Source organism: Elephas maximus, chromosome 2 (genome assembly GCF_024166365.1).
Source record: "Elephas maximus indicus isolate mEleMax1 chromosome 2, mEleMax1 primary haplotype, whole genome shotgun sequence".
NCBI classification, from domain to species: Eukaryota; Metazoa; Chordata; class Mammalia; order Proboscidea; family Elephantidae; genus Elephas; species Elephas maximus.
In genome coordinates, this window is record NC_064820.1 from 217,522,861 (window position 1) to 217,549,881 (window position 27,021).

The 27,021-nt window shown below is 41.9% G+C and overlaps 1 protein-coding gene across 2 annotated transcripts in view; it reads left to right on the forward strand.

The window, feature by feature from the left end:
• Nucleotides 1–27,021, forward strand: part of DOP1B (DOP1 leucine zipper like protein B) — a 149,433-nt gene that overhangs the window by 113,797 nt on the left and 8,615 nt on the right. For both annotated transcript variants that reach the window (XM_049874796.1, XM_049874797.1), the window contains exons 25-32: nt 118–222; nt 317–383; nt 1,957–2,101; nt 22,677–22,759; nt 22,984–23,093; nt 23,224–23,370; nt 24,581–24,642; nt 25,159–25,287. In XM_049874796.1, the coding sequence (XP_049730753.1) occupies nt 118–222; nt 317–383; nt 1,957–2,101; nt 22,677–22,759; nt 22,984–23,093; nt 23,224–23,370; nt 24,581–24,642; nt 25,159–25,287 (848 nt within the window). The remainder of the gene's footprint in view (nt 1–117; nt 223–316; nt 384–1,956; nt 2,102–22,676; nt 22,760–22,983; nt 23,094–23,223; nt 23,371–24,580; nt 24,643–25,158; nt 25,288–27,021) is intronic.

The following is a 27,021-nucleotide window of genomic DNA, read 5'->3' on the forward strand; positions in this document are numbered from 1 at the left end:
AGTTAGATATGCCATTTTCCCTTCTGCTTTTCAACTGCCTGCTGCCAAAATCTTTTATTTTGACTTGTTCATGGTTGAGATGATTTTTTTCTAGTTTTTTTTTTTTTTTTTAAATAGGCTCCCAATACTAGCCTTGCAAGAGAACTTCCCTTCGTTGCTGGGAGTATTGAAGGACTCTGTGCAGTTGAATCTGGCTCCACCAGGCTACTTTCTGCTCCTCAGGTATCAGGTCACAACATTCACTGTCAGAGTGTTTCCTGCTGGGACGTTTTATTTCTGCAGAATTATTTTACCTGGAGCGTTTGTCTCTCAACAGCATGCTGAATGACTTTGTAACAAGAACTCCCAGCCTGGAAAGCAAGAAGTATCAGAAAGACCTGCAGGTGTGTATGTGAGAAAGTTCAGCAAGCCATTACTATCCCAGCAGCCTTGTTCCTGTTTTGCTGTCTATGGCTGGCGGCATCGATTTTGACTCTTGGCAACCCCGTGTGAGCAGAGTGGAACTGCTCCATGGGGTTTTCAAGCTTTGACCTTGTCGCACCCCACTCAGCTCCAAGGAGCACATGTTGAATTTCAAAAAAAGAGGCAGAAACAGCCAGGTCGATCAGATCTAGCTTTTATTAGGGAACTTACAGAGGTCGATGTCAAAATTCTTGCACGGACAGTGAAATCTCTAGTGTCACCCAGGTAGAGGCCTGCGCATGGCAGTGTGGGGTAGGGCTTATATACTTAGTGCTTGCATGCAAGGATACCTGCAGGGAACCCAGGAAAATACACCTCTAATCTATGATGAATGGAGTTGTTTTTGTACTAGTTAATGGTTTCAATGCACATTACCACGAAGTCAAGTATTTGGTGTGTTTATTCCTGGCCAGGTTGCTGCTCTGTCAGGTACACCAATATCTTCCCCAAAGTCTTTTGCAGGCAGGACCCATCTTGTATTGTTCAGGGCCCTCTCAGACCTTTCGGAAGCAGATCACCGGACCTTTCTTCCAAAGTGCTTTTGGGTGGGTTTGAACCACCAACCTTTCAGTTACTAGTCCAGCACTTAATGATTTGCACCCCCCAGAAAGGACATTATAATAGATTGTAAACATTGGGCCAAATTTGATTTTAAAGATCTGCATTGGTTCTCAACTCTAACTTCTTTCTTTCCTGTCTGTAGAGGGTTCAAGTAGATTTGGGGTCCATGTCTACTGATGGAGGTTCTTGTGTTGAGCTTGAGCAATGTATTTAAATGAAATTTAAAATGTATTTAACTACAATTTAAAATATGGTGCCCCTCTTCCCCACTGTGCTCAGATGTGTTTGGAGCTTACTCTTAAGCATAATTGGAATATCTCTCTCTATACACAGATTTATTTCCTTAAACCCTCTGTTCCCTTCCCCATAAAAGCAATACATACTTATAGAAAATTTTGAAAACACTGAAAAGTAAAAGCAAAAATCACCCATAAGAAAAGCTCTTCCTTGCAGTAGAATGCCAATTAATAAATAGAGGTACAGTGATGGAATTAGAAAATCATTATTTTGTAACATTTATAATCATTGATTACATTAACTGAATGCATGTTAATAGCCTGGAATGGAAATTAGGTAAACATAATGGATTTGGTGAAGAACAAGATATTTGCATGGTCTTGAAGGATCTCCCCATGAATTATTGTATTTTTTCACAAGTCACGTGTGCGGTTGGCAAAAACGTGTAACACGTAATTTTTATATCGATTACGGGTTGGTAATATTTTGGATATATTGGGGTAAATAAAATGTGTTATAAAAATTAATTTCACCTATTTCTTTTTACCTTTTAATCTGGCTCCTAGAAAATTTAATTTTATATATATGGCTCACGGTTGCGGCTTGCATTATATTTGTTCTGAACGGTGTGATTTTAGATGCTCTAGATTCTTTTCCTTACTAACTTCCTTTCCTCTTTATCCTGATTACTTCTAGGAAGTCACTCAAAAAATCCTAGAAGCAGTGGGAAACATTGCTGGCTCTTCCCTGGAGCAAACCAGCTGGCTAAGCAGAAACCTGGAAGTGAAGGCCCAGCCTCAGATCTCTCTAGAAGAATCTGATGCTGAGGAAGATTTGTGTGGTAGGTGTGCAAGGGTCAGCAAGTAATGCCAGCTGCTAACTAGTGGTTCTAGTTTTTTCTTTTAAGTAAATTTTTGTTTTTACTTCTTACAATATAAATTGTATGTAAACATTATGTCTCTGGATGGTGCAAATGGTTTGCACTCAACTACTACAAAAAGATTGGTGGTTCAAATCCACCCAGCAGCACCACAGAAGAAAGACTTAAAATCTATTTCTGTAGTATCACAGCCATTAAAAACCCCATGGAGCGCAGTTGTACCCTGGAACACGTGGGGTCGCCAGAATAGGCTTGTTGGCAGCAGGTTTTTTTGGTTATACAGTAAAACCTGCAGAAGCCAGAACCTGTGTAAGGCGGAAACCGTTCAGAGAAGGAAAACTCAAATATTTTCCACTAAAATGAGCGCTAGAAAAGTGGTAAGACTATACCTTCTCAAAGGCAGAAAACTTGTAAGACCCAGAAAAACACTGAAGTCCCATCAAGTTCTGCCTCTCACAGATTTCACTGTAGTAAACATTAGAATTTCACTGGAGAGCATCTGGAGTGACATAAGCTCCCATGTTAAACCTCCACTGAGCCTAGGAAATGGTCCACACGAGTCACTTCCCAAGAGACTTGGTGATAGAATATCAGTGTGGGATGAAGATGACAACGTGTTTTTCTTTTTGTGGAACTATAGAGGAAAAGCTTGGTAATCCTACATTTTATGTTGTACATTCCATTTCTGACTAATCTTCTCCTCACTTATCAACTGTGTCATTATCTGACTTTACTCATTTACTAAAATCTAATACCCGGCTATTTTGCGCATTAACACCATACGCCTAGCAGTAAAGAACGCCAAGGTCTGAGGCAAGAATTAACACTGGCTGTGATAGTAAATTTTTTTTTTTTTTTTTTTGTGCTAGTTAAGGTTATGTGTCATCTTGTCTGGGCCGTGATTCTCAGTGGTTTGGCAGTTAGGTAATGATATAATTTAGCAGTCGTGTAATGATGTGGTCATCCTCTATTTTGTGATCGGATGTGGTCATCCTCCATTTTTGCATAATGCCAATTTTTGCATAGCGACCTGGTCTTTGGAACCTAACCATGTTCATAAGTGACGAGTGGCTATTACACATCCTTGCCTTTCAGTGATCCTTTGGGTTTAGCTCATTACTTGGAATGTGCAATTACTTGGAATTTATAGTGGAAGCAACATAGACTAGGTACACCCCAGCCTTCTTATTAGTTATAGCTTCCTAGACAAACGGTTGGGAGACACTCGGAACTAATCAGTGATCAGCAAGATGCTCTTCAGGCATCTGTATTAAATGTGATAGTGTAGCTTGTCAGCTTCCAATGCCCCAGAAGACCACCAGGCAAACCTGTCAATCAAGCCAAGCTGAGTTTATTAGACCTGCTATAATCAGGAAGAAAATTGGCAGTTTCTTCCATGCAAAAGAGGACATCCAGGTGAGGGTATGTACAGGATTTTAGGGCCCTGGCTGGGTGATTTTTGGCAGATCTTTTAAGGTAGGGAGCTGGTTGAGGTTGAGCCAAGTTAATGATAAAATAGCTTTGGATTGGTGGGCACAGTAAGGGTCTGAAAGTGAATCTTGATGAACAAGCTGCCAGCTTTGATAAGTGAGTTACTTTTGTTGGTTTATAGTTTTTTCTTTCAGAATTTAGTGTATCTTGGGGCAAGGCATTATTTTTTGCTAGTTCTCAGTATTATTTAACACAAGGACAAGAAAGCATGCCCAGTCCCACCCAGTACTGGAAAACAGGGACAAGACCGTATGTTTGGTGCCATTTTATTTAACACAGGAACAGGAAATCACATTAGTTTTAGTTCTCAGTATGAACCGCTTAGCTCAGTATGAACCGCTTAGCACAGTACCAGCCACAGAGTAAATGTTCAGTAAATGTTAGCTTTTCTTGCTGCTTTCATAATCATTAGCAATAGCTACATCAGCAGAAACACAGCTAAATTTCCTGTGTTTAGTATACAAGGAAGGAGCCCACGTGACACAACGGTTAAGTGCTCAGCTACTAGCCAAAAGATTGGTGATTCGAACCCACCCAACAACTCTGCAGGAGAAAGAACTGGCCATCTGCTTCTTAAAAGATTACAGCCAAGACAACCCTATGGGGCAGTTCTACTCTGTCCCATGGGGTCGCTATGAACTGGAATTGACTCCACAGCACACAACAACAACAAAAATATACAAGGAAAGAGGAGTCAGTCAGGCAGGGGTCTTCTGGTTTCAAGTAACGGAAATCGCCTTAGACTAACTGAAACAAAGACAAGAAAACAAAACCGTTGTGACTCACATAAGTGAAAAGCTCCGGGTCAATATCTGTTTTAAGGCATAGCAGAAGTGAGGTTTCAAAGGAGGTTAAACAGGTCTCATGCAAAGATTCTGTTTAGCTCTCCTGGGTCATGTGCCTGACCCAGAGTTGGAGAGGAGGGCCGATTCACTGAAGCCCCATGAAATGGACTGTCTACCAGAAAGAGAGTGCTAATCCCAGAAGAAAGGGGGAGGGAGATGTGCTAGACAGACAGGTAGCAACACTGCAGTCCATTCCTTCCATCATATTTGTTTGATAGCTAGTTCTGTGTTTTGCATAAAAGAAATAATTGTACTTAATTCTATAATAAAGATGCTGTAACTAGTGTACATAATCTGGTATTACCCGATTATGCTTTCTCAGGCTGTGGGTATGGTTACAGTTGTGGTTGTAGGGAGAGTGAGGTCTTGCTTCTACTTGGCTAATTTGCCTTTGGTTGTTTCTGTCATACATGCTGATGAAACTGCTTCTTCACCCCAAGCACAGCTGTGGGGACTGTTAGAGTTCAGTGTTACTGGGTCTGGTTTTTGTGCAATAGTTAAATTTAACCTCAAGCCAAGACTCTACTGAAATGATTACCTGAATTTTTTTATTGCTCCTATTTAGAAATCATAAAATTCTAAACTGGGACTGATTTTTTAGCATCTCAGTAAGACTTAATCAGCAAATTGTACCACACCACAAAAACTACCATGTGTTTGGATCATTATTTTTTTTCAGTCTTGCTGAACGAACTGCGTACACATATATTGACTATATAAAGCATGATACAAAATGATTTTTTTCTTTTTCTCCACTTACAATTTTTATACGGGCAGTGGATGTACAAGTCTGTGAGAAAAGAAGTCTTAATGTGCGCTGGGCACGGGCCACGCATTGTGTTCTAGGTCCTGGTGCTAGAGCAGCAATGAAGTTAGGGGGTCCACTACTCTCATAGAGCATAGGAGAGATGATCAAAAAATAAATCACCATGCTCAATATCATATGTCATTAAAGAAAGAAAAAACCCATTGCCACCAAGTTGATTCCAACTCATAGTGACCCTATAGGACCAGGTAGAACTCCCCCATAGGGCTCCAAGGCAATAATCTTTATGGAAACAGATTGCCACATCTTTCTCCTACAGAGCAGCTGGTGGTTTTGAACCGCCAACTTTTCAGTTGGCAACAGAGCGCTTAACCACTGCACCACCAGGGCTCCTTTCCTATGTCATAAGGGAAGTAGAAGTTAAAATAACAATGAGATACCACTACACACCAATCACGATGGTTAAAATCCAAAACACTGACAACATCAAATGCTGGTGAGGATGTGGAGCAATAGGGACTCCCATTCATTGTTGGTGAGAATGCAAAACGATACAGTCACCTTGGAAGACACTGGCAGTTTCTTACAAAGCTAAACATAGGCTTACCATATGATCCAGCAATCACGCTCCTAAGTATTTACCCAAATGAGCTGAAAACGTATGTCCAGATAAAAACCTGCACTTGGATGTTTAAAAACTCAGTAGAAGCTTTATTCATAATTGCCAAAAATTGGAAGCAACCAAGATGTCCCTCAGCAGGTGAATCGAATAAACAAACTGTGGTATATTCATACCAAAAAACCAAAACCCACTGCTGTCAAGTTGACTCCAATTCATAGCAACCCCATAGGACAGAGTAGAACAGCCCCCATAGGGTTTCCAGGGCAGTAAATCTTTACGAAAGCAGGCTGCTGTGTCTTTCTCCTACAGAGTGGCTGGTGGGTTTGAACCGCCAACTTTTTGGTTAGCAGCCAAGCACTTTAACTACTGTACCACCAGGGCTCCTGTATATTCATACAATGGAGTATTACTCAGTGATAAAAAGGAATGAGCTACCAAGCCACAAAAAGACATGGAGGAACCTTAAATGCATACTGCTAAGTGAAAGAAACCGTTCTGAAAAGGCTACATACTGTACGATTCCAACTGTATGATGTTCTGGAAAACACAAAACTGTAGGGAAAATGAAAAGACCAGTGGTTGCCAGGGGCTCGGGTTAGAAGGAGAGTGAGTAGGTGGACCACAGGGCATTTTTAGGGCAGTGAAACTATTCGGATGATTCTGTACTGGCGGACACATGACACTATGCATTTGTCAAACCATAGGACTGTACAACACAAAGAGTGAACCCTAATATAAAGTATGGACTTTAGTTAATAATAAGGTATCGATCCTGGTTTATCATTTTAACAAATGAACTACATGAATGTGAGATGTTACTAACATGAGAAAATGTGTGCAGGGGATACAAGAGGTGTCTCTGTAATCTGTGCAAGTTTTTTATAAACCTAAAGATGCTATAAAAAATAAAGCCTATTAAACCAATCAGATGCAAGAGCATTTTAGGTGGTACTTAGCACAGTGAGGAAAATAAGTGTGATGTCATAAAAAAGTGACTAGGATTGGGGAACCACTTTCGATATGACAGAACACGTCCCCAAGGAAACAACTGTCCTAGTGAAAACTACTAGACAGATGCTTCGCTCGAAATTATAACCAAGAATTTTGTTGAAGGAAAAAGACAAGATCATTTTGTGAAATGGAGACTCACACAGGTGCTCAGACAAGAGGCTGCGTGTGTTCTGGCTTGCAGGGAAGGCAGTGAGGTATTTATCAGGCAGAGCAAACAAAAAAGCAAAGTGGGTTCACAGCATAGGGGGTATAGGAGAAGGAAGGAAAATTTACAAGGGGTTGTGAAACTACAAGGTTTCCTGATATCAATCTCTTATTGCCCAATGCCAATTGACTAAAACAATATTTCTAAAGCAAGCCACATAAAGATTCCTGATGTGGGGGGTTTAGTGATTGTAGCCCAGTTCAGCCTTAGTTGAAGTCCTTGAAACCTAAAAGTCAGCCATTTGGTTAGGAAGGAGATTAAATCAGCTCCAACTTGAAGCCTTTTGAAATGTAAACATTCCCCTTCTGGCTAGGAGGGAGTGTGTTAGGGCCTAGGACAGTTCACCTAATGAATTGCTGGAGAGCAGTTAAGATAGCAAGATTATTTACCTGAGCTAAGGCCCTGATGGAAACCCTGGTGGCATAGTGGTTAAGAGCTACGACTGCTGACGCAAATGTTGGCAGTTCAAATCCACCAGGCGCTCCTTGAAAATTGTATGGGGCAGTTCTACTCTGTCCTATAGGGTCGCTATGAGTCAGAATCGACTCGATGGCAACAGGATTTTTTTTTTTTTTTTTAAGGTCCTGATAGCTGCATTCTTTGTGTCACGAGCAGTTCAGACTTTCACAGGAAGCCACCTTGTCTTTTGTGGAAGGCAGAGGCAGGCTTCAAACCTAATTGCAGCTTAATTTAAAGTAGAATTTCAGTTTAGGTCAGGGGTTAACCATTTCAGTCATGCCAAGCAGCCTCAGTTTTAAGCTTTGCTTATTCGCGACACTTGTAATGACACTTGTAATGAGGAGGCAGCCATGCAGAGATCTGGGAGAGGCACTGCAGAGCCAATGGCAAGTCCTTGAGGCAAGAATGGGCTGAGACCAGTGTGGTTGGAGCTTAATGAGAGTAGTGGGAGATGCTCAGAGAAATGGAAACTGAAGGTTTCTGGGCTTTATAGAGCAAAGTAAGGAGCTTAGGTTTTATTCTACTTGTTATGGGAAGCGGTTAAAGTATGTAGGGTAGCAACACGATCTTATTCAGTCATTAGAAAACATCCCTTTGGCTGCCATGAGCAATATGGACTGGAAGTCCAGTTAAAAGAATATTACACTGGAGGGGAGATGAGAGGGTGGAGGGGGTTAGAAGCTGACGAAATGGACACGAAAAGAGAGAGTGGAGGGAGAGAGCGGGCTGTCTCATTACGGGGAGAGTAATTGGAAGTGTGTAGCAAGGTGTATATGGGTTTTTGTGTGAGAGACTGACTTGATTTGTAAACTTTCACTTAAAGCACAATAAAAATTATATATAAAAAAAAGAATATTACACTTGTCTTAGTTATCTAGTACTGCTATAACAGAAATACCACAAGTGGATGGCTTTAACAAAGGAATTTATTCTCTCACACTCTAGGAGGCTAGAAGTCCAAATACAGGGTCCCAGCTCCAGGGGAAGGCTTTCTCTGTCTGTTGGTTCTTAGGGAGGGTTCTTGTCATCAATCTTTCCCTTGTCTAGGAGCTTCTCAGTGCAGGGGCTCTGGGTCCAAAGGGCACCCTCTGATCTCAGAACTTCTTTCTGGGTGGCATGAGGTCCCCTTGTGGAAGTACTCCACTATGCTGCCAAAAACGTATACTGTTAATCTTTCTTCCAGCTTTCCCCAAAGGGATTTATGGCGTTTTACAAGGGTGACTGTTCACTGGGAAAAAAAAAATAATCAGACCTTTCGGGGATTACTGGATATTGGCTCTGCACTGGAAACCCTGGTGGTGTAGTGGTTAAGAGCTATGGCTGCTAACTAAGAGGTCAGCAGTTCAACTCTGCCAGGCACTCCTTGGAAACTCTATGGGGCAGTTCTACTCTGTCCTACAGGGTCACTATAAGTCGGAATCAATTCTACAGCAGTGGGTTTGGTTTTTGGGTTTGGCTCTGCACTGACACTAATTCCAGGAGACCCAAAATATCACTGCGACCACCAATCAGAGTGGGGGCATATGGAGGTCAGGTTATTAATGGAGTCTGGGCTCATGTCCACTTCACAGTAAGTCCAGCAGTTCCCCGAACACATCCTATAGTGATTTCCCCAGTTTAAGAATGCACAGTTGTAATAAATAATATGCTCAGTGTTATGCATTGAATTCTGTCCACCAAAAGTGTGCGTCAGCTTGGCTAGGCCATGATGTTTCCTAGTATTCTGTGATTGTCTGCCATTTTGTCATCTGATGTGATTTTCTATGTGTTGTAAATCCTGCCAGTGTGATGTTGATGAGGGAGGATTAGTGTCAGTTATGTTAATAAGGCAGGACTCAATCTATAAGATTAGATTGTATCTTGAGTCACTCTCTTTTGAGATATGGAAGAGAGGACCAGCAGAGAGACATAGGGACCTCATACCACCAAGAAACAAGAGCCAGAAGGATACCACATCCTTTGGACCTAGGGTCCCTACACTGAGAAGCTCCTTTACCAAGGAAGATTGATGACAAAGACCTTCCCTCAGAGCTGACAGAGAGAGAAAGCCTTCTTCTAGAGCTCACACCCTGAATATGGACATCTAGCCTCCTAGATTGTGAGAATAAATTTCTCTTTGTTAAAGCCATCCACTTGTGGTATTTCTGTTATAGCGGCATTAGATAACTAAGTCACTCAGCAACTGGCAGAACCCCTACATTACATCTCTGACAAGTGGAGTAGGGCTATTAAGGTAGGAAAAGCCAAGTGGAAGCCATTAGAACTGCCTCTACCTAGGAAAATAGTAAGCTAAAAGCAATCCTGAATTCCTAGAGGGATTGCAGGGATTACTGCCACCATCAAGGACTTGAAGGATGGAGGGGTGGTGATTCCTACCACATCCCTATTCAACTCGCTTATTTGGCCTGTGCAAAAAACAGATGGATCTTGGAGAATGACAGTGGATTATTGAAAGCTTAACCAGGTGATGACTCCAATTGCAGCTGCTGTTCCAGATCTGGTTTCCTTGATTGAGCAAATTAATACATCTCCTGGTGCCTGGTGTGCAGCTGTTGATCTGGCTAATGTCTTTTTCTGCATACCTGTTTCAATCGACCACCAGAAGCAGTTTGCCTTACCTGGTAAGGCCGATAGTACACTGTTGGTTTTCTCCCTCATGGGTATATCGACTCTCCAGCCCTGTGTTATAATTTAGTCCTCAGGGACATTGATTGTCTTTCCCTTCCACAAAATGTCACACTGGTCCATTACATTGATGACGTTATGCTGACTGGACCAAGTAAGGAAGAAGTGTCAAATGACTCTGGACTTACTGGTAAAACATTTACCTAGAGGGTGGGAAATTAATCTGACAAAAATTTAGGCACAGGGGGGCAAAGATGGCTGACTCGGTAGACACTACCTCGGATCCCTCTTGCAATAAAGACCTGGAAAAACAGGTGAATTGATCACATATATGACAGTCTACAAACCCTGACCATCAAACACAGATCTAAAGAGTTCACCTGAGTGACAGAGACTGAGAACGAACAACCACGGGGAAGCAGCGACTGGTTTCGGAGCCTGGAGCCAGCATCCCAGTCAGGAAACCTCGGCGCCGGGCTTTGGAATGGGCACAGGGGAGCTGAGCACAGCATCCTGTGACGGCGCAAAGACGGGGCGCAGCCCTAGCCCCCTGAACTGACCTCGGGGGAAGCCCAGCCAGCACACGCAGGCAGCGCAGCAACGCAGCTGACAGGAAAAGAAGTCACCAGGAGGCAGCAACTGGTTTTGGAGCCAGGAGTGCGGCGTCCCTGCCGGGGAACCTTGGCGCTGGGCTTTGGACTGGGAGCGGAGGAACTAACTGTGGCTTCTGAGACAGCGCAAGCACAGGACGCGGGCCTAACCCTCAGAGGCAAGCTCTACCCAGCCAGCACACACAGTCGACGTGCCCCTCAGGAATCTCAGATAAAACAGTCATCCCAAGCAAGATAAGTAACTTTGTCTATATTTCGGGGTGCTACTCTCTCCTATTTATCTGAACCCTCCCCTCCCCTTCCCAGGCGGCTTCATTAACATTGGAATTTCCTGAGCCAGAGAGTGAACTGCACGGTGGGTTTTCTTTCTTTTTTTTGGTCTTTTCCTAACACATTCTCCTGGACTGAGAGAAGCCAGGGACCAAAATCCTTCCCTAATTGGACTAAAACCACAGAACCAGCTCCAGCAAGCATATGTGATCCACAGTCTTGGGCTTTCATCCCTACAGGGAACAAGGTGGCTATTACAACGCAAAGGCATTTCTGATAGGGATCTGCCTGTAATTGTTTTAGCGGATTACTGGAAAGACAAGTTTCCCAGGTCTGATATCTCTGCATATTCAACAGAGCCCTCACTGACGCACAACAGGGAACTGAGGGCTGAAGCTCCCCCAAGACCACCTAGCTAAGGAGGGTGACACCTACCAATCTGTAGAGGTACTTGCACTGGGGGCCTAAGGTACAACTGCAGAGCCCACCCACCAAGGTGCTTTAGGAATAGAGACACACCTACCTCACTGGCACTTGGGGGAAGCCTGTCAGCATTCTGCCCCCCACCCCGGAGTGTGAATCCCTGCTGCTACTAGAATCTGGTGCACACAACTATCACCACTACTTCTCTAGGTGGATAGGTGACAGTCTGCACCACACACTAAAAAAAAGATGACCCAAAATCAGATTCTACTCAAGAATAGTGAATGGACTCAGGCTTATATATCTGGTAACAGCCCAAACCAGCTGGTAATAGGACATAAGTGAGTCAAGGGCTACAACAGTCAAGACAGCGCAATCTAGTAGCCCATCTACGTATATTGAAAGAAAACAAAACAAGGTAAGACTCAGTGGGCAAATATAGAATAAATCACTACAATGTCTTAGTGATGGCTCAGAGACAGCAGTCGATATCAAACCACATAGAGAAGCAGGCCATGATTGCTTCTACAACTCCCCAAACTAAAGAATCAAAATCTTTCCCAAATGAAGATACAATCCTGGAATTGCCAGATACAGAATATAAAAAACCAATCTATAGAATGCTTCAAGACATTAGGGATGACCTCAGAAATGAAATAAGGCAATCTACAGAAACAGCCAAGGAACACACTGATAAAGCAGTTGAAGAACTCAAAAAGATTATTCAAGAATATAGTGGAAAAATTAATAAGTTGCAAGAATCCATAGAGAGACAGCATTCAGAAATCCAAAAGATTAACAATAAAATTACAGAATTAGACAACACAATAGGAAGTCAGAGGAGCAGACTCGAGCAATTAGAATGCAGAGTGGGAGATCTGGAGGACCAGGGAATTGACACCAATATAGCTGAAAAAAAATCACATAAAAGAATTTAAAAAAATGAAGAAAACCTAAGAATAATGTGGGACTCTATCAAGAAGAATAACTTGCATGTGATTGGAGTCCCGGAACAGGGAGGGATAGCAGAAAACACAGAGAGAATAGTTGAAGATCTATTGGCAGAAAACTTCCCTGACATCATGAAATAGGAAAGGATATCTATCCAAGATGCTCATCAAACCCCATTTAAGATTGATCCAAAAAGAAAATCACCAAGACATATTATCATCAAACTTGCCAAAACCAAAGATAAACAGAAAATTTTAAAAGTAGCCAGGGATAAAAGAAAGGTCTCCTACAAAGGAGAATCGATAAGAATAAGTTCATACTACTCAGCAGAAACCATGCAGGCAAGAAGGCAATGGGATGACATATATAGAGCACTAAAGGAGAAAAACTGCCAGCCAAGGATCATATATCCAGCAAAACTCTCTCCGAAATATGAAGGCAAAATTGATATTTACAGATAAACACAAGCTTAGAGTATTTGCAAAAACCAAAGCTACAAGAAATACTAAAGGAAATTTTTAGGTCAGAAAACCAATAATATCAGATACCAGCACAACACAAAGTCACAGAACAGAGCATCCTGATATCAACTCAAATAGGGAAATCACAAATACAAATTAAGATTAATTAAAAAAAAAAAAATCAAAACAGGGAATCATTGAAGTCAATATGTAAAAGATCACAATAATCAAAAAGAGGGACTAAATACAGGTGGCATAGAACTGCCATATGGAGAGGGATACAAAGCGATATAGGACATTACAAGTTAGGTTTTTACTTAGAAAAATAGGGGTAAATATTAGGGTAACCACAAAGAGGTATAACAACTCCATAACTCAAAATAAAAACCAAGAAAAACATAACGACTCAGCAAACAAAAAGTCAAATACTGTGAAAATGAGGAACACACAATATACAAAGAAAAATGTCTCAGCACAAAAAAGTAAGTGGAAAAATGAAATTGTCAACAACACACACAAAAAGGCATCAAAATGACAGCACTAAACACATGCTTATCTATAATTACGCTGAATGTAAAGGGACTAAACGCACCAATAAAGAGACAGAGAGTCTCAGACTAGGTAAAGAAACACGATCCGTCTATGTGCTGCCTACAAGAGACACACCTTAGACTTAGAGACACAAACAAACTAAAACTCAAAGGATGGAAAAAAATATATCAAGCAAACAATAAGCAAAAAAGAAGAGGAGTAGCAATATTAATTTCTGACAAAATAGACTTTAAACTGAAATCCACCACAAAGGATAAAGAAGGACACTACATAATGATAAGAGAGACAATTGACCAGGAAGATATAGCCATATTAAATATTTATGCACCCAATGACAGGGCTGCAAGATACATAAAACAGACTTTAACAGAACTGAAAAGTGAGATAGACACCTCCACAATTATAGTAGGAGACTTCAACACACCACTTTCGGAGAAGGACAGGACATCTAGTAAGAAGCTACATAGAGACACGGAAGACCTAATTGCTACAACCAACCAACTTGACCTCATTGACTTATACAGAACACCCAACTGCTGCAAAGTATACTTTTTTTTCTAGCGCACATGGAACATTCTCTAGAATAGACCACATATTAGGTCATAAAACAAACCTTTGCAGAATCCAAAAAATTGAAATACTACAAAGCATCTTCTCAGACCACAAGGCCATGAAAGTAGAAATCAATAACAGAAAAATTAGGGAAAAGAAATCCAATGCTTGGAAACTGAACAATACCCTCCTGAAAAAAGACTGGGTTATAGAAGACATTAAGGAGGGAATAAAGAAATTCATAGAATGCAGCGAGGATGAAAATACTTCTATCAAAACCTCTGGAACACAGCAAAAGCAGTGCTCAGAGGTCAATATATATCGATAAATGCACACATACAAAAAGAAGAAAGAGCGAATATCAGAGAACTGTCCCTACAACTTGAACAGATAGAAAGTGAGCAACAAAAGAATCCATCAGGCACCAGAAGAAAACAAATAATAAAAATTAGAGCTGAACTAAATGAATTAGAGAACAGAAAAACAATTGAAAGAATTAACAAAGCCAAAAGCTGGTTCTTTAAAAAATTAACAAAATTGATAAACCGTTGGCCAGACTGACTAAAGAAATACAGGAAAGGAAACAAATAACCCGAATAAGAAACAAGATGGGCCACATCACAACAGACCCAACTGAAATTAAAAGAATCATATCAGATTATTATGAAAAATTGTACTCTAACAAATTTGCAAACCTAGAAGAAATGGATGAATTCCTAGAAAAACACTACCTACCTAAACTAACACAATCAGAAGTAGAACAACTAAATAGACCCATAACAAAAAAAGAGATTGAAACGGTAGTCAAAAAACTCCCAACAAAAAAAAGCCCTGGCCCAGACGGCTTTACTGCAGAGTTCTACCAAACTTTCAGAGAAGAGTTAACACCACTACTACTAAAGGTATTTCAAAGCATAGAAAATGACGGAATTCTGCCTCACTCATTCTATGAAGCCACCATATCCCTGATACCAAAACCAGGTAAGGACATCACAAAAAAAGAAAATTATAGACCTATATCCCTCATGAACATAGATGCAAAAATCCTCAATAAAATTCTAACCAGTAGAATTCAACAACATATCAAAAAAATAATCCACCACGACCAAGTGGGATTTATACCAGGTATGCAAGGCTGGTTTAATATTAGAAAAACCATTAATGTAATCCACCATATAAATAAAAGACAAAAACCTCATGACCTTATCAATTGATGCACACAAGGCATTTGACAAAGTCCAACACCCATTCATGATAAAAACTCTCAGCAAAATAGGAATTGAACGAAAATTCCTCAACATAATAAAGGGCATCTATACAAAGCCAACAGCCAACATCACTTTAAATGGAGAGAACCTGAAAGCATTTCCCTTGAGAACGGGAACCAGACAAGGATGCCCTTTATCACCCCTCTTATTCAACATTGTGCTAGAGGTCCTAGCCAGAGCAATTAGGCTAGACAAAAAAATAAAGGGCATCCGGATTGGCAAGGAGGAAGTAAAATTATCTCTATTTGCAGATGACATGATCTTATACACAGAAAACCCTAAGGAATCCTCCAGAAAACTACTGAAACTAATAGAAGAGTTTGGCAGAGTCTCAGGTTATAAGATAAACATACAAAAATCGCTTGGATTCCTCTACATCAACAAAAAGAACATCGAAGAGGAAATAACCAAATCAATACCGTTCACAGTAGCCCCCGAGAAGATAAAATACTTAGGAATAAATCTTACCAAAGATGTAAAAGACCTATATAAAGAAAACTACAAAGGACTACTGCAAGAAACTAAAAAGGACCTACTTAAGTGGAAAAACATACCTTGCTCATGGATAGGAAGACTTAACATAGTAAAAATGTCTATTCTACCAAAAGCCATCTATACATACAATGCACTTCCAATCCAAATTCCAATGACATTTTTCAATGTGATGGAGAAACAAATCACCAACTTCATATGGAAGGGGAAGAAGCCTCGGATAAGTAAAGCATTACTGAAAAAGAAGAAGAAAGTGGGAGGCCTCACTCTACCTGATTTTAGAACGTATTATATAGCCACAGTAGTCAAAACAGCCTGGTACTGGTACAACAGGCACATAGACCAATGGGACAGAATTGAGAACCCAGACATAAATCCATCCACATATGAGCAGGTGATATTTGACAAAGGCCCAGTGTCAGTTAATTAGGGAAAAGATAGTCTTTTTAACAAATGGTGCTGGCATAACTGGATATCCATTTGCAAAAAAATGAAACAGGACCCATACCTCACACCATGCACAAAAACTAACTCCAAGTGGATCAAAGACCTAAACATAAAGACTAAAACGATAAAGATCATGGAAGAAAAGAATAGGGACAATGTTAGGAGCCCTAATACAAGGCATAAACAGAATACAAAACATTACCAAAAATGATGAAGAGAAACCAGATAACTGGGAGCTCCTAAAAATCAAACACCTGTGCTCATCATCACCAAAAGAGTAAAAAGACCACCTACAGATTGGGAAAGAATTTTCAGCTATGACATCTCCGACCAGCGCCTGATCTCTAAAATCTATATGATTCTGTTAAAACTCAACCACAAAAAGACAAACAACCCAATCAAGAAGTAGGCAAAGGATATGAACATGCACTTCACTAAAGAAGATATTCAGGCACCTAAGAGATACATGAGAAAATGCTCTCGATCATTAGCCATTAGAGAAATGCAAATTAAAACTACGATGAGATTCCATCTCACTCCAACAAGGCTGGCATTAATCCAAAATACACACAATAATAAATGTTGGAGAGGCTGCAGAGAGATTGGAACTCTTATACACTGCTGGTGGGAATGTAAAATGGTACAACCACTTTGGAAATCTATCTTGCATTTTCTTAAAAAGTTAGAAATAGAACTACCGTACAACCCAGAAATCCCACTCCTCGGAATATACCCTAGAGAAATAAGAGCCTTCACACGAACACGTATATGCACACCCATGTTTATTGCAGCTCTGTTTACAATAGCAAAAACCTGGAAGCAACCAAGGTGTCCATCAATGGATGAATGGTTAAATAAATTGTGGTATAGTCACACAATGGAATACTACGCATCAATAAAGAACAGTGACGAATCTGTGAAACATTTCATTACATGGAGGAACCTGGAAGGCATTATGCTAAGCGAAATTAGTCATAGGCAAAAGGACAAGTGTTGTGTAAGACCACTATTATAATATCTTGAGAAATAGTATAAACTGAGAAGAACACATACTTTTGTGGTTACGAGGGAGGGAGGAAAAGAGGGTGGGAGGGTGTTATTTACTGATTAGTTAGTAGATAAGACCTACTTTAGGTGAAGGGAAGGACAATACTCAATACACAGAAGGTCAGCTCAACTGGACTGGACCAAAAGCAAAGAAGTTTCCGGGATAAACTGAATGCTTCAAAGGTCAGTGGAGCAAGGGCAGGGGTTTGGAGACTATGGCTTAAGGGGACTTCTAAGTCAATTGGCAATATAATTCTATTATGAAAGCATTCTGCATCCCGCTTTGAAATATGGTGTCTGGGGTCTTAAATGCTAACAAGCGGCCATCTAAGATGCATCAATTGGTCTCAACCCACCTGGATCAAAGGAGAATGAAGAACACCAGGGTCACACGATAACTAAGAGCCCAAGAGACAGAAAGGGCCACATGAACCAGAGACTTACATCATCCTGAGACCAGAAGAGCTAGATGGTGCCCGGCCACAACTGATGACTGCCCTGACACGGAGCACAACAGAGAACCCCTGAGGGAGCAGAAGATCAGTGGGATGCAGACCCCAAATTCTCATAAAAAGACCAGACTTAATGGTCTGACTGAGACTGGAGGAGTCCTGGCGGTCATGGTCCCCAAATCTTCTGTTGGCCCAGGACAGGAACCATTCCCGAAGACAACTCATCAGACATGGTAGGGACTAGACAGTGGGTAGGAGAGAGATGCTGATGAAGAGTGAGCTACTTGTATCAGGTGGACACTTGAGACTGTGTTGGCATCTCCTGTCTGGAGAGGAGATAGGAGGGTAGAGAGGGTTAGAAACTGGCACAATTGTCACAAAAGGAGAGACTGGAAGGGCTGACTCATTAGGGGGAGAGTAAGTGGGAGTATGGAGTAAGGTGTATATAAGCTTATATGTGACAGACTGACTTGATTTGTAAACGTTCACTTAAAGCTCAATAAAAATTATTTAAAAAAAAAAAAGGACAAGAATTTATAGTCCTTTTAGTAAAATATCCTTCTCACTGCACATGTGCTCCTAATTGTATAAATGGAACTCAAGGACAAAATTCTGCTTAAAAAACTGTCTGCTTGTGTCAAAAACAGTAGCACAAATTTAATCAGAAAAAAAAAAAAATTTAGGCATGTTCCACCTCAGTGATATTTCTGGGGGCCTAGTGGTGTGGGGCATGTCAAGATAATGCCTTCTAAAGTGAAGGATAAGTTATTGCATCTGGCACAAGTAAAAAGGAGGCACAGTGCCTGGTAAGCATCTTTGGATTTTGGAGGCAACATAGCCTTCATTTGGATTTGCTACTCCGGCCTGTTTATCAGGTGACTCGAAAAACTGCTAGTTTTGAGTGGGGCCCAGAACAAGAGAGGGCTCTGCAACAGGTTCAGGCTGCCGTGCAAGCGGCTCTACCACTTGGGCCACATGACCGGGTGATCCAATGGTGCTTGAAGTGTCTTTGGCAGATACAGGTGCTGTTTGGAGTCTTTGGCAGGCCCTGTTGGTGAATCAGAAAGCAGACCCTTAGGATTTTGGAGCAAAGCCCTGCCATCTTCTCCAGATAACTACTCTTCTCTTGAGAAACAGTGTTTGGCTTTTTACGGGACTGAATGCTTCATCTTGAGCTACCAAGTCACCATGCAGCATGAGCTGCCCATCATGAACTGGGTGTTTTCTGACCCACAGAGTCATAAAGTTGGCTGTGCACAGCAGCACCCCATCATTAAATTGAAGTGGTGTATATGAGATGGGGCCTGAGTAGGACCCGAAGGCAGAACTGAGTTGTATGAGGAAGTGTCCCAAATGCCCATGGTCTCCACTTCTGTCACATTACCTAACATCTCTGAGTCTGCACCTATGGCCTTATGGGGGGTTCCTTATGATCAGTTGACTGAAGAACAGAAAACTCATGCCTGGTTTACAGATGGTTCTGCACAATATGCAGGGCACCACATGAACGTGGACAGTGGCAGCACTACAGCTCCTTTTTGGGGCCTCTCTGAAGGACAGTGGTGAAGGGAAATCCTCCCAATGGGGAGAACTTCAAGCAGTGCACCCGATTGTTTACGTTGCTTGGAAGGAGAAATGACCAGATGTGCCGTTGTATACTGATTCATGGGCTGAAGCTGGATGGTGAAGGACTTGAACATGATTGAAAAATTGGAGACAAGGCTTAATGTGGAAGAAGCGTGTGGATAGACCTCTCTGAATGGGCCAAAGAAGTGAAGATATTTGTTGTCTCATGTGAATGGTCATCAAAGGGCCACAGGGTAACTCAGCAGAGGAGGATTTTAACAAAAAAGTGGATAGGATGACATGTTCTGTGGAAACCAGTCATCCTCTTTCCCCAGCCACTCCCATCATTGCCCAATGGGCTCATGAATGAAGTGGCCATGGTGGCAGATATGGAGGTTATGCCTGGGCTCAGCAACATGGACTTCCACTCACCAAGGTCTATTTGGCTACAGCCACTGCCGAGTGCTCAGTCTGCCAGCACCAGAGACCAACACTGAGTCCCTGATATGGCACTATTTCTCAAGGTGACCAGCCAGCAACCTAGTGGCAGGTTGATTACATTGGACCGCCTCCTTCATGGAAAAGGCAGTGTTTTGTTCTTACTGGAATAGACACTCTAGATATGGATTTGCTTTCCTTGCCCCTAATGCTTCTGCTAAAACTATCATCCGGGGACTTACAGAATGCCTTATCCACCATCATGGTATCCCAGACAGCATTGCCTTGAATTGAGGGACTCGCTTCACAGCAAATGAAGTGTGGTAATGGGCCAATGCTCATGGAATTCACTGCTCTTACGATGTTCCCCTTCATCCTGAAGCAGCTGGCTTGATAAAACGATAGAGTGGCCTTCTAAAGACACAATTATGATGCCAGCTAGGTGGTAGTACTTTGTAGGATTGGTGCAGTATTCTCCAGGAGGCTGTATATGCTCTAAACCAGCCTCAAATATATGATTCTGTTTCTGACATAGCCAGGATTCATAGATCTAAGAATCAAAGGTGGACGTAGGAATAGCACCACTCACTGTTACCCGTAGTGAGCCACTCACAAAATTTGTGCTTCCTGTTGCCAGTCTAGAGCTCTTAGTTCCAAAGGGAGGAATGCTCCCACCTGGAGATACATCACTGATTCCAATGAACTGGAAGTTAAGAATGCTACCCGGCCACCCTGGGCTCCTTATGCCTATGGATTAACAGGCAGAGAAAGGAGTTACCATGACGGCTGGTGTGATTGATCCTGATTACCAAGAGGAAATTGGATCGATATTTACATAATGGAGGCAAAGAAAAGTATGTCTGGCATGCAGAAGATCCCTTAGGGCATCTCGTAGTACTACCATGCCCAGTGATTAAGGTCAATGGAAAACTACAGCAACGCAATTCTGACACGAGTACTAATGGCCTAGACTCTTCAGGAACAAAGGTTTGGGTCTCCAAACCAGGACCAGCTGAGGTGCTTGCTGAAGGCCAAGAGAATAGGAAATGTGTGGTAGAAGATAGTTCTAAATACCAGTTACAACTGCGTGAACCATTTCCTTGATATAAATCACCCTCTCTTCTTTATGTATATACATATATACACACATACATATATGTAACACTTCACTGGTTTTGCTTCTCTAAAGAGCTCAACCCAAGGTAGCAGTGTTCAGGCAAAAGATAATATTGGCTTGGAGGCAGAGGCCACAGAGAGAGGTGGACTGATTTAAACGCCGAATGAACAGGACTTGCTCATAGATGTATGATTAATAAAAAAGAGAGCACAATTAAAGATGACTTTAGGTTTTTGACTTAAGTAATCTATTAAGATGGGGAAGACTGAAGGAAGGAGATTTTAGAGAAGGGAATTGAGCTCAGTTTTACACATATTAAATGTGAGATGCCTGGAAAGGAGAGGGAGCCAGTGAAGACATTAAGCAATCACAGGGCAGGAGAAAAACAGAGCATAGAGTTGTGGAAGCTACCAGAAGAAAGGATTTCAAGAAGGAGGGGAGTAGATAACCAAGTATAAGGCTGCCAAGAAGTAGAGTAAGATAAGGGCAGAGACTCACTGGGCAGGGCAATGTAGAAGTCATTGGGGGCGGGTGGTGTGGATGATGACAGAAACCCTGACTGCAGGAGGCATAAAAGAATGTGGGAGGTGAGGAAGTGGGGACAGTGAGAGTAGAAAACTCTGTGAAGCTTAATTGTAAAGAGGGCAGTAGCCAAGTGGGACGGAGGATCAAAGGATGGTTTGAATTGATTTGTTTTTAAATTGGAGTATATCAAAGCCTCTTTGTGTGCTGATGGGAACAGTGCAGCACAGAGGAAGAGATTAATACCAGAGAGAGAGAGCAATCACAAAGCAAAGTCCTTGAAGGCCATAGGGCCAGGATTAGTATCATAAATGGAGTTATTGTTATTTGATAGGAGCCAGGGACATGTCTGTTAAAGCAGAAGAGGAGGTAGAGAATACGGATATAAATGCTCTGGGTTAGTAACTCAGTGGCAAAGTGAGGGAGTTCCTGTTTGATAGCATTTTCTTAATAAATATGAGGTGAAGTTGTGAGCTGAGGACGAGAGTGAGGGATATTGAGGGACGTGAAGATGTGAAAGAATTGTGTTCTAGAATGGGAAAACCAGCATACCACCCAGGAACACGTGGGAGTACCTGGCAGGTGTCTTTTGAGGTTCACAGTCATGAAGAATGTGAGATGAGCTGCTCAGCAGTGCAGTTTTCTCCAGGAACATTTAGCTAGGTGAGGGCTGCACACACAGACCATGGCACGTAGCGTTTTTCTAGGTGAGCACTTTAGAGGGAGAGAGAAGCAAAGGAGTCAAAGGTGTTGGCAAGGTAGATGATAGACCGTGGGAGGGAAGGAGAGAAGTGAAAACCTGGAGCCGCTGATGGGCAGTCAAGGTGATAGGCTCAGGGGATTGGTGGTATTCAGGACATTGCTGGAGTAGGGTTCGGGGTGGGGGGATGAGCGAGCAGGAAAGAGAAAATGTGATCAGCTTAGGGCACTCAGAATGGAGATTATGGATGTAGTGTTCCTGGAAATTGGTGAGGTCGAGGTTAGGACAGTGGCGGCGGATGGTTGAGCTGGAGCAGAATAAAACGTTGTTGGAAGAGAAAAAGTCAAGGGGCTTAGAGGCCTCGATGTTAGATGAATCATCCAAGTGAATGTTGAAGTTCCAAGAATGATGACGAGACTAGAAATGGAAGGAAGACTGAATCAGTGTAAATGCATTTGATCAAAATGTCCAGATTTAGTTTCTGAAATTGCACATGTTAGCAGAGAAGAAAACCATTAAGTAATATTTACATATACAGTCACTATAAAAGGTGGGAACTCATGACTCAAGTTCATGTGATGCTTTTGGGGGAGTAAATGGCGACCCGCCCGTGACAACTAAAACCCAAATGCCTCTGTTTCAGCGGAAGCTGCCGCAGCTTCTTCGATGGTGTCTGCATCTGCCCCTTCGGTGTACAGCGTGCAAGCCCTCTCTCTCCTGGCAGAGGTAAATACAGACCTGCCTGGTCATCCCTGTGTAAATGATCGCCAGCAGGACCAGGCCTTCCCTGCTCAGGGCCCAGGGCCTGTAGGCAGCCCCTCCTAGGGGAGCTTCTAAGTCCGGCTTGGCCTAAAGCTGCGCCGTGGAATTTCTTTGTGTTGTGATTTGAGGACTACATTTCTTACTGTCACTTCAGGAGATTCCCGCTTTTTACTGGCTCATTCTTTTAGGTTCTGGCGTCTCTCCTGGACATGGTTTATCGAAGTGATGAGAAGGAGAAGGCTGTGCCCTTAATTTCACGCTTGCTTTATTATGTTTTCCCTTACTTGCGCAACCACAGGTAATGCTGTCTTCTCCATTTTACCCTTCCCGTATGTAAGAAATGTGGATATGTAGATACGTAAAGAATCGAACCAAACAGGTCTCCTTGGGCTGTCTTTGACTGTGACGCTTTTCCCATCCCCATTTAGTGCCTACAACGCTCCCAGCTTCCGTGCCGGAGCTCAGCTGCTGAGTGATCTAAGTGGTTATTCCTATACAAAACGAGCCTGGAAGAAAGAAGTCCTGGAATTATTTTTGGACCCAGCTTTCTTTCAGATGGATACCTCTTGTATTCAGTAAGAAGCGCTGTCCTGATAAAAATGTGCCCTGAATCTTCTAGTGGACACAGTGTTTTGCTTTACGTAATTTATTCTCAAGTCCTAAACAGCATCAACCCAAATAATAGTTTATCACTGCCTCAACTCGCATGTTAACTCTGTGTTCATGGGAAGGGAATTCAGTCTTTTAAAATACAAAGATGCTGTACAAAAAGGTGCCTTCATTTGTCAAAAGAGGAATTTCACATGATTGAGAGAGCATGTGGAGTCCCTGAGTGGTACAAATAGTTAACAAGCTTGGCTATTAACTGAAAAGTTAGAAGTTCGAGTCCACCCAGAAACACCTTGGAAGAAAGGCCTGGCAATCTTCAAAAAAATCAGCCATGAAAACCCTGTGGAGCACAGTTCTATTCTGACACACATGGGGTCACCATGAGTCAGAATTGGCTCCACAGAAACTGGTTTGGTATTTTTGTTATACCTAAAGAACGTCACGTGGGATACTACCTTACCTTGTAACCCAAAATATTTGACCAACGTTAAAATGACAGAACCTACTAGTGATCCTGGCAGTATCTCTACCCCTGCCTGCCCAGCTTCCACACCATGAGCTCTTCCTGGGAGTTTGCCACAAGCCAGGCTTCTTTTCCTGGGAGATCAACAAAACCATTCTGGTAGCCCTCCCCCACCCCGGCTTGGCATCAGGTTTTTATCAGTGGCAGGGAAGGCCCGAGGCTGCAGAGGGAGATCAGGTCAGCCTTTTGTATGGTCTGAACTTGGCCTTGCCACCACCAAAAGGCTGCTTGGGGCCCCGTGGCTTTTACCCTTGTCATCCTGTTGCTCTGCTGGGGGAGCCCATGTGCAAATGAGCCCTGTGGAGAGGAAGTGATAAGTGTTGGCATTTGTCTTCACAACCCCGCTTCCTTCTGTCAGCACAGGCATAGAACACCATCAAGTGTGGACGTTTTTAAGGGCAACCCTTGAAGAAGCCAGAGAACTTTGCCAACTTTGTTTTCTTTTGTAGTAATGTGGGAAAAGGTTGTTTTTTATTCCCTGTGTTGTGGCTATAAATAAAAAACTTTTGCTTAGCTTTCCCTTATACAAAAGCGATTTGTTTCACTAGCAGTCTTCAATAGACCTTAAAAAGGGGACCATTATTTTCTTGCTGCTGTTAATCAGGTTACCATCCATTATATATTTCATTAACTTTGCTTTGTTTAATATTCAGTTGGAGGTCCATTATTGACCATCTTCTGGCTCATGAGAGAACCATGTTTAAAGACTTAATGAGTAAGTTCCACGTTGCTTGCACGTAAGTCACAATTTAAAGGATTGATAGTCAGGCATTACCGTGTATTTCAGAACCCTACTTAAACCTTCTATGGTGCTATCTTCGCCTCAAACCATAATGTGATGTGCGTATGTCAGGACTAAATGAATGAGCCTCTCCTGTCTAGTCTGTTGACAAGAATGACCAGCTTCTCTACAGTTTGTAATGGAGAGAGATGACAGCAAGCAGCTGCTGTAGGTCCTGATTTTGTGTTGAAAGTAATACTAATTCCCCATAATTTATTAGGATTACTTTTCTGTACCTCATGCCCTCTTCTAATACTGTCACTAAGCACATCATTAAGAAATAAATACTATAAAAAAAAATATGGGCATAATGGTCACATGATCCCTTTTCAACAAGATCGTGATTTTTCACCAAGGAAGGTAGGAAAAGCGCTGATGTCAATTTCCTATGACTTACCCCTTGTCGTACTTTTCTCACTAAGTGTGATTCATTTGCTGTTTGCATTCTAGACATGCAGAGCAGTTCTTTAAAGCTGTTCTCAAGTTTTGAACAGAAAGCCATGCTGTTGAAGCGCCAGGCTTTTGCCATCTTCAGTGGAGAATTTGATCAGTATCACCCTTACCTTCCACTGATACAAGGTAAGATGGGCAGCCCTTCTTCCATCCATACGCAGACACGCACACACACACACAAGACACACACATATGGCTGAGATGAGCTGACTGGTACAGGGACACACAGTAAATTTTGACTGAATAGTTGAGTATTAAAATCAGTCCTTGGCTGAGGCCAGAAACTATAAGCATCAAAGAAGAACTTTGGAAATATATCAATAAATAAAAGACTTTATTTTTAAAAATCGATTATTATCATGTTAATTTTTATTAGCTAGTATATTAGATTCCAAATCCCTGGTAGCACAGTGGTTAAGAGCTCGGCTGCTAACCAAAAGGTCAGTGATTTGAATCCACCAGCTGCTCCTTGGAAACCCTACGGAGTAGCTCTACTCTGTCCTGTAGGGTCACTATGAGGCGGAATCAACTTGATGGCAACGGGTTTGGTTTTGGTTTGGTATGTTAGATTCCTAGGGCTGCCGTAACAAAGTCCCACACACAAGGTAGCTTAAAACAACAGAAATCGATTATTTCACAGTGCTGGAAGCTAGAAGTCAAAAATCAAGGTGTAGGCAGGGCAATGCTCTCTCTCAAGGCTCTAGGAAAGAATCCGTTCCATGCCTTTCTCTTAGATTCTGGCGTTGCCGGCACGCAATCATTGGCGTTCCTTGGCTTGTAGGTGCATCATTTCAATCCCTGCCTCTGTCATCCCTTGGCGTTCTCCTTGTGTGTGCCTCTGTCTCTTCTCCTCTGATCAGGGCACCAGTGATTGGATTAGGGCGCGTGCACCACGTGCCTCATCTTAACTTGATTACATCTGCAAAGACCCTGTTTCCAAGCAATGTCATGCTCACAAGTACTGGGGCTTATAACTTCAAAATATCTTTTTGGGGGACACAGTTCAGTCCAGAGTGGGTAGTTTTTAAAAGTCTGACAGTACAGTCCATGAATAGTACTTTCTCAGCACTGTCTCCTGCCAGATCCCTCCTGCAATCAAAATACTTTGTGTTAACAGTACTATCGAGATTGGCACTTTCACTTGGGGCCGGTGAAGGAGTAAGATTTGGGGAAGTGTGAAATTTTTCCTTAACAGTTTTTTATTTCTTTGTGTTCACCGTATTCTTTGTCTACATCAAAAATTAATTATTATGGATATTGTACAATGTTTCCGAAGTTTTTTTCTTCCTCGTAAAATGTTCAGTTGGCAAAATTGGCATTCTGTTTTCAGTTCACCTTCCTCCAAGATATGAAAGAATTCTCAAGTAGGGATTTTTTTTTCCCTTAAGATTCATAGCCCAAATGGTATTAAATAAAATGAACATAATTCGTGAGGGATATTGTGCTTAATATTATGAAGGCTAGTTTAACAAAGAATTCTACAGATAATGGAATTATGATATAAATCTTCGTTTTAGTCAGGTTTAATTAATTAGGCATAATTTATATAGAGTAAAATTCACCCTTTTCTGTATAAATCAGAAATAAAGAATATTTCTATCATCCCCAAAAGTTCCCTCGTGCCCCTTTGTAGCCAACATCTTTTCATACACCTAGCTCCTGGCAACCAGCTATCTGCTTTCTTTTCCTCTACTTTTGCCTTTTCCAGAATGTCACATAAATGGAGTCATACAATGTGTGGCCTTCTGAGGCTGCCTCTTTCACTTAGCATAACGTGTTTGAGAGTCACTCCTTCCTTGCATTGAGCAGTAGCTTATGCCTTTTCATTGCTGCATAGTATTCCATCCCAGACTTAGTTTA